The sequence below is a fragment of the Siniperca chuatsi genome, linkage group LG4, assembly GCF_020085105.1.
Source record: "Siniperca chuatsi isolate FFG_IHB_CAS linkage group LG4, ASM2008510v1, whole genome shotgun sequence".
Taxonomy (NCBI): Eukaryota; Metazoa; Chordata; class Actinopteri; order Centrarchiformes; family Sinipercidae; genus Siniperca; species Siniperca chuatsi.
Window position 1 is genome coordinate 29,220,422 of NC_058045.1, and position 19,380 is coordinate 29,239,801.

Genomic DNA, 19,380 nt, shown 5'->3' on the forward strand with positions numbered 1-19,380 from the left:
GGTGTTAATACACCGTGGTAAACGGTTGGCAAGTTGAATCTCAGACCACCATTTCTGTTTTAAAGAGGGGTTTTCTTTTTTCACAAAAATGGCTTCTTTGACTCCTTTTTCAAACCAACTCTTCTCTCTACTTAGAATCTTCACCTCACTATCTTCAAATGAGCTACAAACCACTCATTTGAAGACATTGAGGTGAAGATTCTAAGTGGAAACAAAAGAAGGGCAGTTTCAGGTGAAACTAGGCAGGGTAAACAGCAGACACTCAGGATAACTCCTCCCTGAGGGCAGGGCTTAAGCAACACAGAGTAGCTTACATTTCTGAGTTCTCAGACCATTTTCACAATTGAGAATGACTTCCGGATGGGAGCCGAAACATCTCGATTCTGAAAACAGTGTCCAGATGACTACGACTAAAACCTTTTCTACAATAGAACACTCCTGGACGAATGAGGGACTACACCGTCTTATTACACTGATATATACAGTATGAGTGTTGCAGGAATGAGTCCTAAAACCCGGAAATGAGTTAGCATTTTAGCACTTCTGGTTCTCTCGTCTCGAAGTCAATGGGTTTTTTGAATGGGTTTTTTGCCTGAAATTAGGTCTGTGGAAAACAGAAGCTTAAGAGATTTTCACGTTTTGTTCTATGACATAAAATACGTAAGTAAATACCTCACTCTTGCATTTTGAAGCTTTTACGTGTCTTAAAAAAGGCGTTTGCTAACAAGTGGCTAAATGACACTACAGAGGTTATTGGGGACATTAAATGTCATCACGCCGAACACATAAACTCATCTACTCACTAGTCCGGCTTTACAGCCTCGTTTTGTCAAGTTTGTGTGATGTATTATACATCCATGGTTTATACTCGCACTCTTGCAAACTATTCTAGGTCACTCCTAGAGGAAATACTTTTGTAGAAGAGGTTAGCGTGAAAAATCTAATTACAAGTTGGAAGCTTAGTGGTAGTGACGTTGAAGTCATGCGACCGCGGTGTATTATGTTTGTAGCCTAACGTTAGCTCTTTAATTCTGGTGATCCCATTTATGCTTATCTTGGTGAACAAAACATGTGTCATAAACTTTTGTTTGCCACAGAGCTTATTTACTGCAATTATCCAAAATCCAATGGAAAAATCCCATAGGCACTCAATTACACTGGAAGGTTTACTACACAATGTGTTAGTGCTAAAATGAAGCAGAAAATTAACAACAATTTTGATAGTCGATTAATCATTTAAGTCACAAAACCTTTCATCATTCTCTGGGGTTAGGGTTGCTCCCCCTAGAGCCAACACTCACCAAAACTGAACTTTTAAATTGGAGCTGCAGCTTATTAATCTAATAATACTGATTGGCTGATATTTTCAGAATTTAATTGAATTGAATTTAATCGTTTGGTCTAAAAAAAAAAAAAAAAAAGAGCTGCAAATCCTTAATTTGAAATCAGTTGTTATTAGCAGATAAACATATTTAAACCTCTTATTAATTTACATTAGTGTCTTCAGGGAATTGTGAAAACTTCATTATATAACTGTATTGTCCTTAGCAGCTAAGCCTTACAGTCCGTTAATATTACAGTATGTTGAGAGACTGTATCCTATATGAATGTTTTGAAACTAGTTTCTGTGCAACATTTAATATAAACCACAAAATTAACCTCTGCTATTAGCTTTTTTTGTCTTAGCTAAAAGCTGAAAAGTAGTAGTTTTCTTTCACAATCAATAATCTAAGAAGCTTTAAAAAAAGCACACTGACATTAAATATCGACTTTTTCCCCGATTAACCTCAACTTTAGTGTTTCTCCTAGCTTGAAGCTAATCAGCTAAAGCTAAACCATTGAAACAACACATTCCCCTGAAATGCAAGTTTTTTCTTTCATAGCCAATAAGCTAAGAGGCTTAAAAAAAGCTGAAATATTGACATTTTTTCCGGATACGTTTAGCTTCTATTTAACTAGCTTTTTTTCTAACCCTAGCTAATTTTTCTCCATAACACCTGTCAGGCTTTTTAAGTTTGACACAAAATTTTTCAGCCTGATTAAGTGTTTGCTAGCCAGCTAAAGTGCAGCTATGTAGATTTTAAAATAGTGTGTTTCTGCCAGTCACCACCGGTCTGTAAATGTAGTTTTTGTACCGCATGTACTAACATACCAGCATTTATCACTTTTATTTCACATCAAATTCACGCCATTTCAATGAAAACTTACAAATTTGACCTTTTTTTTTCTAACCTGCACATTAAACATCCAGCATAAAGGAAAGCAGTTTGTTTCCTCCTCGAGCCAGTAACACATTTTTGTTTATTCAAACACGCAGTTTTGATGGATCTTTCTCATTGGTGCGATCGGGCCTCACAAAGCTCTTTCGTTGCCAAATCTTTTGTCTTTTGTAGTTTTTCATTTTGTTTCTTATTAAAAAAAAGTTTGAACTGTTTAATTTTTTGCTATATTGATGCCAGTTGTTTAACGCCATGTTGCCTCATTCAGCATTTTTTGTTTTACGCCTTTCCTAACTCCTAATCGTCCTGAGTTTGTTTGTGGTTTCTCAGGTTTTGTTTCCGTTCTGTAAAGTTAACGCTGTGAACTTTTCTCTGTCGACCTGTTGTGTCTTTTCGGATTTAATGGTTTTATAAAATTGTGTCATTGTACAAACAGGTGTAATTTTTTAAATGAAATGAATGATTTCTGTTGTTAAAATGTGATGTACTTTTTTTTTTTTTATTTGAGTAAAATCAAATGTCAAACAACTCAGTCTCCCGTTGTTGTTTCTCTGCAGTACCTGCTTCAGCCTGTTGGTATCACCACCAGGAGGTTGGATTCTTCCTCTGTGGTTTCAGAAGGAAAGTTGGCCTCATTAAGTTGTTATTTTTTTAGATGACTAAACAATCAAAAGTTGGAAGACAGGAATTTTAAACTACCTTATTCCTCAGTTTTAAGGTTTATTATTATTATTATTATTATTATTAATATACAATATTTTCTTCATCTTGGTTTGAGACAAACAACAGACTTATTTACAGTTTTCAACACAAGCGTTAATTCTTTCAGTTCATCTGCTGACGAACGTTTCTGATAACTGCTGTGGATTATTAAATGGAAGTTCAGAGTTTGTTTCAGTCGTAATGTTTTACAGTCTTCAGTATCAGCAGGGATGGTTTTATTATCACAGACAGCAAAAGCAGATGTTTCTGTTTAATCACCTGATGTTTCTCTCTCTACATTTCTAGTTTTACACAACATGATGTATTCATCTGTCAGCACTAAGCAACCGACACAACCAGTAAATAATTAACCCAAAATATTAGTAACTCTGGTAAGTTAGGTTCATTTCCCAGACTTTTCCGTTTCAAACCATGTTTACTAGTAGCTCTACTGCAAAATATAAGTGTTACAAAACTAGAGGGAAAGGCTAAAAGACTAAACAAACCTAATTATTTAAAAGAAAGATGAACATAACCAGTGTTTAAATACAGTGAGAGCTGATACCTCCTGCTGTTACCATCTATTATATTAATATAAAACTCATGGATGCCTATTTATTTCAAAAATCTTCCACAGACCCCCTGCAATACTAGCAGAGACCACTGGGGATCCACAAAAACGTTGGTCATTCCGGCATTTCCACTACACCGATCTCAGCAGCCTCAAACTCCTTTTATACACGAACATATCCTTAATCAGGTTACACTGTTAATTATGACCCATGAAGTATTTACATAAAGAATAAAAGCCGTAAAAGGTTCAATTTACTTAAAATCTAATGTTGACACACAAGGTTGAGGTTTATGAATTAAATTAATTCAGATCTTTATTTACTTGTTTTTATCTTTCCATAAGGTGTGTTCAGTCCTGGTTCTGTGTCACTGGTCCTCTGTAATGGACTGATAAGGCCGAGTGTTTGCAGGACTGAATGCTGATAAATTCATTAGATTTTACTATGGGTGTGTTCTTTTTCTTGTCTTTCCTTTTGGCACCTCTCACAGATCAACGGTCAACACTGCGTCACCATCTGAGTCCTCCGCTGGATCCTCCATCTTCACGCCAAGTCCACTGTCCAGATCGGCATCGTTAAAGAAAACCTTTTTTATCCGTGGGTTGTCGTTTTCATCCTCCTCTCTGCTGCTGGATGACTCTTCCTCGTCTTCCTCCTCGCTGTCGTCCTCTCTGCTGTCTGGGATAATGACCACCTCCTCCTTGGCGTCAGGGTCGATGTCCTCCTTAAACCAGACTGACTTGTATCCCTCGTCCATGCGTCTCTCCTTGGTCAGGATGGGTTTCACCTCCTTCTCGTTGTCGGCCTTGTCCGAGCCTGCTTCGCTGGTGTCGTCATGCAGTGGCACCGAAGACTTCACAATGGCCTGATAGAGCGGAATGTCCCTTGCCGCTTTCCGTGGCTCTCCACCATCCGTTACACTTACCCCCTCTGGACCACCAGAGCCAGTGCTGTCTCCATCTTCATCGTTCTGGAAGGAATCATTGGTGTACTCGGTGACCTCCTTATGACCGCCTGAGCTTTGACCCAGCTGTGGAAGGACAACACAGTCAGGGAGAGAAGACAGTTAAAAACAAGATTAAAAGTGTAAAGCCTTGCTGGTGAACACCGGAGGCTGCAGTGTTCATTACAAGGCATCTCACAATATGATAAATGATAGGACCTTGCAAAAAGCTTTATATGCAGTACTGTGGCTTCCAATGAACGTTTGTTCCCTGAGTTTATCCTTAAGACAGCAAGTCTCAACAGGTTTGGTGCCTTTTTAGAAAGGTACTGATGGATGTATTAAGGAGAACTGGATACCGCGCTCAGAGATAGCACTCCATTCAGTCCTATGAAAGTTGCTCACTGGGTTGAGAGCATGTGAGTCTGAGGCTCCCGCTGGCCGAGCCAGCTGACTTCATGTTGGCTCTCCGCACACATGAATCTGCTCATTAGATTCAGATTTCTTGAGTGCAAATGGACGTTTTGTCCTAAAGATGGTCCTAGAGGAAAGCGGGATGACCAAAAGTAGGACTCATCCTCTGGGAGCCATGAATATCCACAGAAACTTTGATGGAAATCTGACAGGTAGTTGTAGAGATATCTGTCTCTGGACCAAAGTGTTGGACAGACAGACAGATTCCAAAAAGCTAGATCTGTTAAAACATATGTGTCACTTTAGCGAAGTGGTACGTACAATGTGGATGGTGGGAAAACGTTTCTCTACTTCCTGTACTTGCCCTTACTCTGAATACTTAACAACCTTTCGAACTTTGAACTTACAGAGCTTTGGAACATGCTGGCTTCGTAAATCTTTCTCCAGTCTGCTTTCTCTCTCCAAAAGCAAAAGGCAAGCACTCCGATGACCACCAGACAGATGAACAGCAGGACACCCAGGGTCGCACCGAGCGCTGCCATGTCCGCTGGCCCATAGCCACCCGACGGTATGATCACTGCAGGAACAAAGGTCACTAAATACAGATGTCACCAAAAAATAGCTAACTCTGAAACTGTGAATCTTGAATGTGACTAAAATCTAATTCATTTTGACAAAGGAGTAGCAAATTAGACATTGGACACTATATTAATTGCCATATTTAGGCCACTCATGAACAATGCAAACATTTGATTCAAACATCTGAATCAAACAGTCTAGAAGCTAACCAAAGTCAAGCTAACAGTCTAGAAGTTAAACAGGTCAAAGCTAACATGGATCCAGCTAACTTAAGTCAAACTTAACAATATAGTAGCTGACAAAAGTTTAAGCCTATAGTCTATGTAATTAAGCCATTAAGGCAGGATATATAAGAAGCTAACAGTAATTGCTAACCAAAGTTGAAAAAGTTTTTTAGCTAACCAAAATCAAAGCTAACAATCTATAAGCTAACTAAAGATACAGTCAAACTAACCAAGAACAAGCTAACAGTCCAGCTGCTAAAGCTAAAGCTAACAATCTAGTAGCTAACGTCAATGCTAATAGTCGACAACCATTAGATTTCGCAGAATGACTTCCAGGGGAAACTTTATTTTAAACTTTACTTAGTTAAATTTTACTGACCTACTTTACTTCTACTCTACAGTTTGTAAAGAAAAGGGGCTGAAATGTGCTACAAGCTGTGTGCCAGATTCAAAAACAGCTAGCTACTCTTGCATTACTGGGTGGTTTTTCATCAACAGTGCATTCAGAAGGTAGCTATTTGTGATTCAAACATCACAGGTAAATATAATAGCACTTCTGAAATAATATTACACAACATAAAGCTCATGTATAAATCGAGAACACAATTTTAAAGGGGACACAAGACTGAGTTCCTAAGGAAAGTCAAAACAAATCCAGACAACCTAGATATCTGCTCAGGAGAAATTTAAACGATTATCATGTCTCTGCTTCAGGGCGTGCTTACTCAACAGGAACTTACTTGGGTTTGGGCTGTTATGTTGCTTTGGTGTAGACACAAATTACGAAGGTTTTGTAAGGCTAGACTTGCCCAGTGAATAAACTTCAAGTCTGAGAAACAGTCTACAACAGACTCACTACAAAGTCTCCAAACATGTTTGTTTTTTAAGGTAGATTTCATTATTACTTGAGAACTTTGAGCTAGCTTAGCATTGAGCTCCAAGATGAGTTCCAGGTAGGTCTTTTTAAATCTGGTTGCACCCTTTCAGACCTGACTGCTGTCACTGCACGACAAAGCAGAGCTCTGTGGTTGGTCACTCTGAATGTCAACAAGAAGACACCTTTTCTGGTCAAAGTAGGCAGCTACACCTCACACTACATATGACAAGAAAATGCCTTCCAGATGGCCTCTCCTTCACTTTGTTTTTTTAATAATGTGTGGGGTTGTGTTTTTTATTAACCAGGTGAGGATCACTCTCATTTTAGCTTAATTTCCCTCAACGGAAAAACATTTGATATGACTGAAGCCACTGAGAGAAAAGTGTGACCACCTGTGTGAGAGTGAGCTGTGCTGGCTGTGGAGATGCTTTCTTCACTGGTCAAACTGGGATTAGTGGTGGAAATGCTGCCTTCACTGGTCAAACTGGGATTAATGGTGGAAATGCTGCCTTCACTGGTCAAACTGGGATTAGTGGTGGAAATGCTGCCTTCACTGGTCATACCGGGATTAGTGGTTGAAACACTGCCTTCAGTGGACATACTGGAGTTAGTGGTGGAGATGATGTTTTCACTGGTTGTGCTGGGGATGGTACTTGAGACGGTGCTGGCAGTGGACGTACTTGGGTTTGTGGTGGATACGATATCTTCAGTGGTCTTGCTGTTGGTGGTGGATTCCCCCATGGACGTCGTGGTCATACTGTCTGTGGTGCTCAGAGGCAAACTGGTGGTGGTGAGACCTGGGAGGAGAGCACACTTTGGTTTGACTTCATGTCCCTGTTTTCTCTGAACCTCAAAGGTGCTTCAGAGTGGACACAAAGTGAATTTTCACCATGATTTATTTGCACAAACCAGACTGCTGGAGGGTTTTTAAAAAATAGGCCACAAACAGCCAATGGACCCAACGGTACCGACATGTGCTCTGAAAGAGTTCCTGTGTAATTTGTTTGGTGGAAGCTCAAACCTCGGGCCTCATTGATCAAGCAGTGTGTAGAAAGAGTTCTACAGCTGTGAGAAAGGACAGTTAATATACAAACAAATTGGTATTTATCAAATGTGTGCGCACACAGCTACGTGCTATCAACGAATCCCACACACTTTGTACAGCTGTACGCATTTACATAAAGGAACACTACAAATCAGCTACTGTATGAATGTTTAATATCTTCCCTTTGGATGCCTACAAAAGTTCAAGACCGAACTGTTGTGTATATAATGAACTATAGCAAGGGCCAAGAAGAGAAACTTTACTGACAATGATGGGGAGGTACTAATTGATGAAGTAGCACAAAACCAAATAATATTATTTGGCACGTTTTACAGACGTACTGTCACAGAGAAGGACACGGCTTGGCCGCATGTAACAAATTAAGTAAATACTAGAAGTTAGAACTGTAGCAGACGTTAAAAGGAAATGGTCACTCGCCACAGGACGAGGGCAGTACACCTCAGCCAGCGGCCCTTCAGCAATCCTATATTATTTTCTTGTGTGCTTGTTTGAAGTTAGGCTCCTTTTCTCCCACCAGGGGTTTCTGCATACGCATGTTCAGGAGCGCACATTCTCAAATTGATAAATGACATCCTCTATGTGGAAACGTCAGCACTCATAGTTTATGCAAAAACTGTGCATACAAATGGTTGATAAATGAGACCCCTGGACTGATCTTGAATCTTAGCAGGAACTTCAGATGTTCCCTTTAGTTTTTCTGTATACGTTCATGAAGTGGAATCATACAGCTTCACCTCTACTCACACCACCTGGAGCAAACCAGCTTTGGGTCACATATGTTCACTACTTTACACGACCACGCTGCCTCTGAAATTCACTTTTCAATTCACACCTCAACTGGTGCGGTTTAAACAAACTCTGGTGTGTTGGCCCATTCAGTCTGGTTAAGTTAAGCTGATGAGGACGCTGCCTATCAAACACTGTGTTCCAAACAGCTGCACCAAGACTGTATAAAAAGGTATTTGACCCCTTCCAAGTGAACTTCAGTGACATCAGAGCAGACCAACCACAGGACTGTGTCACAGTCAATATGTGACACAATTCAGAAACAGAGAAGAGTCAGCCTCTGTCTCCCATGCAATGGATGAGACAGTCCCAACGAGCTACCCAGGTACTAAATTTCCACCCTGGTTCCTCCGGTTGAAATGCCGGTAAATTTCCTGAATTCATAAAAAGGTTCCTGGAAAAGTTCTGTGGTGGAAATGGGCCAATCGTGAACCAGAAATTGATCAAAAATGAAAAGGCAGGGATGTTTTTGGTCTGGAGAGGTAAGCAGCTAATTTGCACAGTGTTACAATGTTTCATTCTGGCACTCATGTTTGCATGTATTTGATGGTCATGCAGTACATTGGAGGTTAATGCTGCATTGAGCCATAGGTGAAGAAGAGCCAGAAGGTTTTTGTTGACTACCTTTCAGTCTTTAGTAGAGCCCTCTGTGAAGGTTTTATTCCTACCTGATGTCACCTCCACTACGAGCTGAGCTGTAGCTGATTCTTCGTTAGTCTTGTCTGTTGCCACCACCTGGAAGTACGAAGATGAAGTTGAGTGCTTAGTAAGAAATCTATCAATCAGTCACTTTTTAAACGTTTTACTAAATTTGTAAACTCACTTGCAGAGATAATGTGGCCTCTGGGAGATCCTTAGTCATGAACAGATAGCCGTCAAGGATGGAGAAATCACTGCTCCCATTAATGTAGTAAGTGATGTGAGGATTTAGACCCTGTTTGAACAGACGAAAGGTTAGTGCTGCACATCAAGTAGACAGAAAACTCCTAAAGGCTTCCTCAGTCATCAAACACACAAAACTGATACAAAATGAATATTCAGTTAAACAGTAGCCCACCACTTCTAGTTCACAATGAAGCTGCGTCAGGCAGCGCAGTTAGCTGAAGTTAAGAGGGTTTAACAAAGACGTTGAGCTGTCAATGCAAAGTAGTCTGGTACCAGACTTCTGAATCAGCGCCCACATCTTAAATATGCTGCCATCAGGTTTAAGGTTTAAAGGTTTAATATTAAATGTAAATGTATTCAGAGCCACCGGTTAGCCACACTTATTTGTAAGAGTAAACGAAGTTGAATGGTGAAACGTTTATCCAAACCGTCAGTAGTAAACATCCATCACAGTTTACAGACTGACTTCCTGCTTCACCTTTGACCTACTACTGTACTTACTGTAGCTGTGGGCACAGTTTTCCTGTGCAATGAGGGATTATTCCTGACATTTCAGGTGCGCTCACTTTCAGTTTGACCTCTAAATAAAGTGTTTGATTTTCGTTTGTGGTTTGTTCGCAGCCTGTCTGATCGTTTTTCTTGACTGTCACTGTGTTCCCAGATCTCAGCTATTAAGTTGGTGAGTACAATGTTATTATTAGTGGTAGAAATGATTGACAAAAGTACAAAAACTAGATTGAAACCAGAATTTACCTTTAATAAAAACCAGATGTCTGAAGTTAAGTTTCTCTCCAAATTTAGTGTAAATTTGAACTGAATTTCTGGAAAATATTTAAAAGATATTATGTGAATATTAAGAGTTGGTTTATCGAGATAAACAGTTGGTGGCGCTAATTCTCCACTTGGGTGCCATTAGAACCATTGCAGGAGAAGAGGGGCAACGAGATGACGTAGTTAAAAGAGCTTCAGTCAAACCTCAAACAAACGAAAATGATGTGGAAAACACGATGGAAATTTCTGTCTGTGTCGTGTATAACAAATGTTTCACGTGCGAGGTGATGGCCTCTTCATCGGTCCACACAGATCTGAAGTTTCCGTCTGACTCAATTTTTTGTCTCACCAGTGGACATTTAAAGTGACAGTTCACCCCAAAATCAAAGATACATATTTTTCCTCTTACCTGTAGTGCTATTTATCCATCTAGATTGTTTTGGTGTCAGTTGCCGAGTTTTGGAGATTTTGGGGTGAGCCTTCACTTTAAGTCGCATGCCAAGTCTGTTTCCATTGCATTTTACTTTTATTAATTTATCAATTTTTCCACCTCAGCCAAGCGTAAAAACTTTTTTTCAGTTCAAATTTTCAGCGTTTCCACTCAGGTTTTTCATGCACAAATTGAAAATGAGCATAAAAACAGGTGGATGGAAACAAACTCTGTTACTAGACTATAATTAAAGAAGTGTACAGAGTCTGGAATCAGTGTTTTACCCCAGTAGCAGCGTAGTCATCATCTGTGGCGACAATCCGCAGCGGCTCGTCCTTGTTCTTCGGGTCCATCGCCATGGTACCCACTGCAGTGATGATGCCTTCGTACTGAGGCCTCTGAAACTTTGGACGGTGGAGACTCTTCACCTGAACGCTGACTGTGACGGTGGTGGTGGCAAACTGATAACTGTTCCTCTTCTGAGCAGCCTGGGAGAGAAAAACATTCCTGATGGAAGACTCAAAAAACAGACGCAGACTGTCTTGTTTCTAACAACAAAGAGCTCAGGTTTGGTGATTTTACAGGTGAAAAGCAGGAGTGTAACCAGTTAGAAATACTTAAGTCAGGTGTCCCAGCAGAAATCCACATTTGACATTTAAGACATTTTTGACTACCCACCAACCAAACTCAGTAAATTTGTAAACAACTTACAAAACTTTACATTATTTATTAATTTAACCATTCAATTAGGTTTTCTGTTAATTTGATTATCTCCTTGCATTATGGTCTAAATGATGTTTCAAAACCTTCTCCATACTGCCAGGTATGTAATTTTAATGGAGACTACTAAAACCATTTTATTTAAAGTTACTTAGTGTTACATTTTAAAGTCCGAGTGAAATCACATTTAGTTGTCCCTTTTTGCAATCAAAAATAATGTTGACATGTTTTTTTTTAATGTGTTGGTAATAGAGCTATTACTATTTTGCATAACCAAATACTCATTTAAGTCATTTGTTAAGTTAAAATGCCCCAAAGTCACCGGTACGAGCATCTAAAATATGAATATATGCTGGTTTTCTTAGTCTTCTATGATATTAAACTGATTATGTTTGGTTTTGGACTGTTGATCGGACAAAACAAGCAATCTGAAGACGTGAAACTTGGACTTTGCAAAGTTGTAATGAGCATGTTGTGCTATTTTAGGACATTTTATGGACCAAATGATTAATCGATTAGTCAAGAAAATAATCAACAAATGAATTGATAATGAAAATAATTGTTAGTTGCAGCCCTAATAATTTTTTATTATTAAAAGAGGAAAATGAGGAAATGTCGGAAATGCCGGAAATGCTCCTTTTTTATCTCAACCGGCTGGAGGGGTTGTTTGTGTGTTTGAAAAATATAAATGTCTCCCTTTTGGTTTCAGATTTTTTCTCAAAGGGGAAAACAGGACATTTATTGATTTACAGAGCAGATTTGTTTGCTGTAGCAGACAAAAAAAAAGCAATTTAATTTCAGCTGGACTTGAAGAGATTTAGTCTAAAATATATTAGATCAGACTTTATAAAACCCAACAAGTGTAACATGATTAATTGTAGAATGTAAACTCCTTTTCATGTCATTATAAACCCTTCAAATTCCCAGAAACATGACTGAGGACATGACCTTAGTGTCCTCAGCGGTAGCTATGGCCTTGGTGAAAAGATGTTCTAGGTGTCTAAGTTAAAACCGAGCTAACCGAGCTGTTTGTCTAGGATACATGTTACAACTCTGTGTTTCTTTCATTTCAGTTATTACAAACCCAAAAGACCATTTGGTTGCAACATTAGGCAACAACACAGATCAAGAAGTAACAGAGACACAAAGATGTCATCGTTTAAACAAAATGGATAAAAGCAAGTGAATGTTTTGTCTTTACCAGCACTGTCAGACTGATCGTCCCCAATACGTCGGCTGGCTTCAGCATGCTGATGTTCCCCGTGTTCGGGCCGATCTCAAACAGACCGTCACCATTTCCTAAAACACAGACAGACTGAGCTGCTTCCACCTGCCAATAATCAACAACTTCTTTCTGCGGTCATAGACGGCAGACTGAAAAACAAACCACTGTTTATGATAATCATGGCTGCTTACCGCTCAGGAACGAGTACATTATCTCCTCATTTATCCCAGAGTCTCCGTCAATGGCGTAAAGCGGTCCTGGTTTCAGTGGTAACACTCCGGTCTGCAGAGGAGAAAACACTCTGATGATCATCCTCATGTGTCTAACACAGTGGTGAAAGTCATCTTAGCATGTGCACAGTGGAGAACAGACTTTAGGGGATGTATTAAGACCTCAGCGTGCTTCAAACAAAGTGCTTGTCAGATTGTCTAAAAGCATCTAAAACCTACTTTCCGACAGAAAGAACTGGCTGCGGCTGCATCCGACAGTTTTTGTCTGAAACCGACAATCCAACAATCACGCGCACTTTATGCAATGATTGGCCAGGTGTGTGGAGGTGTGAAAGTAGGGGTTCTCTCTCTAGCTCTCTTTTTTCATTCTTCTCACAACTACTTCTGTCTCTTTTCGTATGTTCAACTACGTGCAACAACATGAATGTCTTCGAGGAGGGACAGTCTGAAAGTCTGCGCTGTTATCCCCATTTGTATGATTGAGGGCGTCGAGTCTACAAAGACACACAAAAGACACAGAGTTGTTGGAGAGAGATTGGGGAGACAGAGGGATGCAGCCAGGAGGAGGCCATGATGGCAGGCCTTTCACCAGACCTTCCAATGTGGATATTTACAACAGATAGAAACACTTTGACTTTAGACGTGGTCGGACCGAGATGACAGTCCAACTAGTTTGTTTCAAGCCTATCCGGACCTTCAGTCAGGGAGCTCACTGATTAGCTCCTTTTGGATAAAATAGTCCAGTTCTCTGGACTTTCCAGATAAAGAGTTGTCACAACGGAAGTGTCGCACCTCTTGTTCGTTTAAGATGACCTTGCTGGTGTAGCCGGCGCTCTGGCAGATCAAAGCCCCCCCCATCTCGTGCTTGGTGCAGGGCTGGAACCACGGCGGTCTGTTGTCCACGTCTAAGATGGTGACCATGATGGTGGTGTTGGCAGTGAACGAAGCCTTGCTATTGGCCAGTGCCAATGGGGTGTCCTTAAAAAAAAAAGAAACGTCAATCAGAACCTGATTATTTCAGTACAATGGGGTGTCAGTCAAGACCAATGTCGGATACAGTCCTGAGAAGAGGTGTAACAGGCAAAAACATCTGTGTGGGTGGATGATAGGTGTGTGGGGGCTTTAAATTTGATCAAAATAAGCATGTCGCACAACTCTTTTATTCCCCAAATGTTTCCAGCTAACTTGCTTTTATCAAAGTTAGACACTACGCCATTACTCCAGCTAAAAGTAATGAATTAGCATGCTGATCGACTTAAGAAGATTCCATACCTTACTGAAGTAATATCTGTTTGGACTGTGGACATTTATATATGCATGTTTATCCAAAGTACTTTACAGTTACAGCCTCTAATTCACACACTAATGGCAGCAAGCTAGCATGCAAGGCACTGGCCTGATCATCAGAAGCAATTCAGGAGGGTTAAGTGTCTGAACACTTCGACATGTGGACAGGAGAAGACGGGAATCGAACCCTGTGATTAGTGGACGACCCGCTCAACCTGCTGAGCCATAGCCGCCCCATGTTCATTTGATGTCTGAATTAATGTTTAAGAGAGCATGCCTGGCCTCGAAAGAGTGAAAGAAATATTTGATTTCATTGAGTTGGAAGAAGGAAATCAGTGTTTAGAACCAGCAGTTAGCAGTACTCACCTGAGCGTATAATATCAGTTGGACATTTTTTACTTTGTCGTAGTCGAGAGGTGTCTCAACGAGGAGATCTGGGTTGGTGGGTGACTTCAGTTTAAAGCCATTCTGCAGAAATCAAACAGGACAATAAAAACTGTTTAGATCTGCCTCTTGAGCTAGCAGTTTCCCCCTGCTTCCAGTCTTTGTGCTAGGCTAGGCTAAACACGTCCTGGACACATCCCTGTACTGGAGATTAAATTAATCTCTCATCTGACTCTGGGGAAGACAAACAACAAGAGGATTTATCTAAACGTCTGAGAGAGAAGAAAAATAAACACGAGGTCTCACAGATTCAGGCGTCAGTGTGTAGTAGATCGCTTGCTCGTCTAAGTCCGTGGCAAAGAAGCGGCCCACAGTTGTGCCTACAGGAGACATCTGGGACAAAACGGTGCAAACAGTCAGTGTGATGAAATATTAACATGAAACACAGTTTTCAACATTTCAATGAATTATTCACTGGAGCAACCCTCAATTAGCAGCAACAACACTGATCAGTCCTGTGTCTCTGACACTTACATCATCAACAGACCTAACTAAACCAATACTATAAGGTTCCTATTCATACTCTACATGGCCAAAAGTATGTGGACAACTGAACATTGCAGATTCCAAAACTGTGGCAATAATCTGCTGTTATAACAGCTTCCACTCTTCTGGTTTCAGTCTTTTCACCAGATGTTGAACCTGGCTGCAGGGATTTGCTCCCATTCAGCCACAAGAGCATAAGTGAGGGCAAACACTGATGTTGGGTGATCAGGTCTGGCTCGCAGTCACCGTTGACACAACGATGGAAGCGCACTAGAGTCTAAAATATGATTGTATGCTGTAGCATTCAGATTTTCTTTCATTGGAGCCAAACCATGAAAATCAGCTCCAGACCAAAGTACGTTAAAAAATATGGACATGGTGTCGACATACTTCTGGCCATGTAGTGTACTTTAATTACAAACGCAATATCAGGAGTATCTGCAATCAAAACAGGAGATAATGGTTGCAAATACATGAATTCAGAGAAACTTGGAGGTTAGGAGGTCAGGTCAAAAAATGTTGCTTCTGTAAGGCAACAAACAAACAAAAAAACTACAATGATGAACAATAATTCCTGTTTAGTTAAAGGTATTTATCAGACTCTTACCTCATTGACACTGACATCGTAGGGGTTCCGATCAAAGACTGGAGGGTTATCATTCACATTGGTGACAAGTACGATAATGCTGATGCCCAACTGAAAACATAACATAACTTATTTTGCTATCGATTTTACATTATTGTTTATTGTAACCATTATTGCATATTTATTACAAAATATTGTATGACTAAAATTATTAAGAATATGAAATAAATCAAAGACACAAAATTCGAACATCTGTCTTTGAGATGCATGTAGAGCCCGACTCTGTGATGACAGTTTGATTACAGCACAGAGTGAAAAATTAAAAGCCCATTTCAGTTTAATATGTTTAGTGTATGAAGACAGTTTTACCTGGAGGCCTGTGGCTGTTTCAGTGCAGGTGACAGAGGCTACGTGATTTTTTACAGTCTGAAAAAACAAACAAACTTCATGCTCAACAGTCAGGATTTTTCACAGACTATTATCTAAACTGAGATGTGGGTTGGGATCTGGTTGGTCATGACCTGCAGTACCTCATAGTCCAACACCCTTTCAGCTATCAGGTTGTTTCCTTCGAGCCTGAAGGGGTTGTCGGGGTTTGCAGGGGGAGGACTGAACTTGATGGTCACTCCTGGTTGGACAGTAATCACCGCCACAACGTCACCCACGCTGTTGTTTTCTGCAAACTCCACAGGTGAAGGAGCAGAACAGACTGGTGGGAGAGAAGAAGAACACAGGTGTCACAGTTAAAGAGACACCAACATTTAGTAAATCCTGTTTGTTCTCTTTCTTCTCCAGAGTCAGATTAGAAAACGCATAGCAGTTTCATCTCTGCGTGTCTAGTACAGAGATCGGAGTGTTATCTTAATGCTCGAAAACACAAAAAACTTCTATACATTCAGACTACCGAAGCCCTGAGAGGCAAGTGAAAAAGATAGATCACAAGAGGGTTTTTTTTTTCTCACTTGCCCGTCAGGGCTTCCGTATCAGACCCAGTATGTACTGAGACAAACTCAGTAAACTAACAAACTAAAATATAATCAAATATGCTTAATAAACCAAGGGAAATTAGAATTAAATGCCTGCAGACTGTTGCATCATGAGTAAGTTCAAACGTAGTATGACCAGAGTGGAGGAATTATGCTACAACTTAGTAAAAACTAGTTGCACCATATAAGTTAAATATAGAGTGTGATTTTATGCTGCGTTCACTTGATATGGAAATTACTGCTGGTTGTTCGTAACAGAAACTCGTAACTGCTCAGGTGTTGCCGTCAGCAGAATGTTTTCACTGAAATGGAAGTTCTCCAGAAACTCTCACAAATTTAAGCTAATTATTTTCTATGTATTTATATTGTAAAGCTCATTTTCATGTTGAAATGTTGACAGGCAAGGAGCAGCACAGAAAATGTGACCGACAGTGAACAGACAGCTGATGTATATTGGTGCCACCATTGCTGGCATGGATACCTGTGTAGTGCCATATTCTGTTTCTCAATGACTTTGTGTTTCCCTTTACCTTAGCTTGAGCCCAAATGTATCCACATCACCAACTACTCGCTTTCTGCTGTGCTTAACCTCAACCCAACCTTACCATATTCCCAGCAACTATTCAACGCCTAAACATAACCTAAGCCAATCACAGAGGGTAACGGTACAGGAAACACAGGTAGGAAAAATACTTTGACAGTTAGTAATAGTTCTGCAAGCTACATGGTAAATATTGGCAAAATAATACATTTAAACGTGGCGGTTCTGCTCCTCCTATGCATGTTTGAAAAGCACCATTTATGTCAATGACGTCCAATAGACTTAAACAAGACCATATGCAAAATATAAGCCCTTATTTATCCAACTGACAAAGTTCTTAAACAGTCCTTAAATTCTGGAGAAATTCAATACTATGACAAATACCATGACATAGAACAACGACACAGCATGCAACTAATGTTAGCTAGGTTGGTTGTGGGTTGGCAAACTATTGCTACAGTTGCTGCTGTGAAGCCAGCACAGCAGCTCCAGACAACGATACTCACAACTCTCCTGCTGCTATAGCTAACATCACAACAACAGCATATCTTGGCACAACTAGAAAGTAAGCTGAATGTCCGTGGGCAAGTCTTTTAATGTTACCTGACACACAAATCATGGCTGGAATAGTGTTGTGTGGCCCGGTCCGAGCCACTTTGTTTATTTCCCATTTACAGAGCCAGGGCTGTGTACAAACACCAGATTTTCTTTTCAGTGCACACACTGAACGGACAGCTAGCGGATCGTGAGGAGGTATTTGCTGAATTTGACAAAAAGACGTGCATTGGATTAGAATTGTATACCCCACCTTTAAATCTCACAACAACCTAATAAAGAAGAGGTTTTCTAGTCAGCCAATATTATGCAAATGATCTCACAGTATAAACTGTGAACCATTTATTACCAGTTATTGTTAAATCCCAGTGTTTGAATAAAGAAAGTATCCACACTGCGCCAGCTGTGGGAAAATACGACAGATTTTGAAGAGGTCTGAGTATGACCCTCTGCTAATGAGTTGGTCTGAGCAGGAGGAAACACAAGTTACATAATCCACTGAATCATGGAGGGTGCTTTTGCAATTACTTATTAGCTTAGGCCGTTGACAGCTTTTGCCTATACTGCCCAGCAAGCCAGCTTGGAGCATATTTGATTAGCCTACAGGTCTTAAGTATTCTCCCATTGTATCTGAATGGTGCTCTAGGTGAAACGTCACTTTCTGCAACAGTGTTTTGATTTCAGTTGACTTATTTCAATTGCAGTGTCAGTACAGACAGTGTAACTGAACAAAGTTCAGTAGCAGTTTTGTTGACTTTACACTCATACTTATTATCAAACTTACATTCAGCTGCTGCTTAATAAAGGCCCCTTACACTATTTGAGAATTTTCTAATCAACAAAATTGATAACATTAATAATCCTATATTAAAAAGAAAATTGGACATCAGTGCTTGTGGTAAATGTCTCACTTCTCTGGCCTCCACACACATACTATCCACTGCGCTGTTTCAATGTCAAACTACTTCCTGTTTCAGTCACCTGAGCTCTTCCTCTGGTTTTATTCCACCTGTACATTGTTTATCTAAATTTACACATTGTGAATACTTAGAAGTGGTCTGTCTACACAACATGTACCAGTTAGCACACTGTTACTGTCCATTACTTCCTGCAAAGTGACATCAGTCAGATATAACAAACGAGCCTCAGATGAACCAGGATATTTCAGTACTCACTGTTCTGGGCCTCAGTGGACGGTTGAAGCAGAATCAGAAGTAAAAAGCTGAAGGACGTCCTCACAGTGAAGTGTGGATGAATCCTGTCCATGTCTCCGTCTGTCCTGTCTGAACTGATCCTCGTCTGTCACTGTTTTCTGCTTATCTGCTTGGCTTTATGGCTGCAGTGGACTTTTCCCCATCATAAAAACATAACACACACATCTGTTTGTTGGGAAGTCATATAAGATCTTTTTTTTGGTGACTAATTGTCTTTTATTTGATTGGTTTGACTTGAGGTATATCATTACACATATTAATCATATTACACATATACAGAAGTGGAAAAAATTTATTATAACATTAATTAAGTTTACTATCAACTAATGTCTTCATATTAGCATGACCTCTATGATCCTCTTCTCCACCCTCCCTTTATCAAGAGTTCATGTGTCCAGGTTTCCATTTATGTTTGACAACAATGATGGAACAAACACAACACATAAATACAGAAAAGAAAACGTAGACATCATGAATATATTGAATGTGGAAGGTTAGATTTCGGTTTTACATATCCAAAATGCTAATATCCAAACTACTACTACTGTTACTACTACTAGTACTGCTTTAAAATGTCCTAAATGTTAACTTGTTCCACTCAAACCATTATGTGTGGTTTCACTGTAACCTTGGTTCTG

General features: G+C 40.0%; 1 protein-coding gene across 6 annotated transcripts; it reads right to left on the bottom strand.

Annotated features, from left to right (window-relative positions):
• Positions 1-1,857: 1,857 nt before the first annotated feature.
• On the bottom strand, positions 1,858-18,862 carry LOC122874674 (cadherin-related family member 5-like). Of its 6 annotated transcripts, none has more exons than XM_044192860.1 (15): positions 18,704-18,862; positions 15,977-16,155; positions 15,816-15,872; positions 15,468-15,557; positions 14,621-14,707; positions 14,297-14,398; positions 13,436-13,621; positions 12,605-12,695; positions 12,390-12,487; positions 10,753-10,956; positions 9,206-9,316; positions 9,051-9,117; positions 7,211-7,327; positions 5,258-5,427; positions 1,858-4,523 (listed from the first exon to the last, which is right to left on the bottom strand). In XM_044192860.1, the coding sequence occupies exons 1-15, from the start codon at positions 18,792-18,794 to the stop codon at positions 3,978-3,980; spliced, it is 2,196 nt and encodes a 731-aa protein (XP_044048795.1). In that variant the 5' UTR covers positions 18,795-18,862; the 3' UTR covers positions 1,858-3,977. The 6 variants fall into 6 exon arrangements, with proteins under 6 accessions (XP_044048795.1, XP_044048794.1, XP_044048792.1 ...); XM_044192859.1 differs by having other exon boundaries at positions 7,133-7,327; XM_044192857.1 differs by having other exon boundaries at positions 7,094-7,327.
• Between the last annotated feature and the right edge of the window lie 518 nt (positions 18,863-19,380).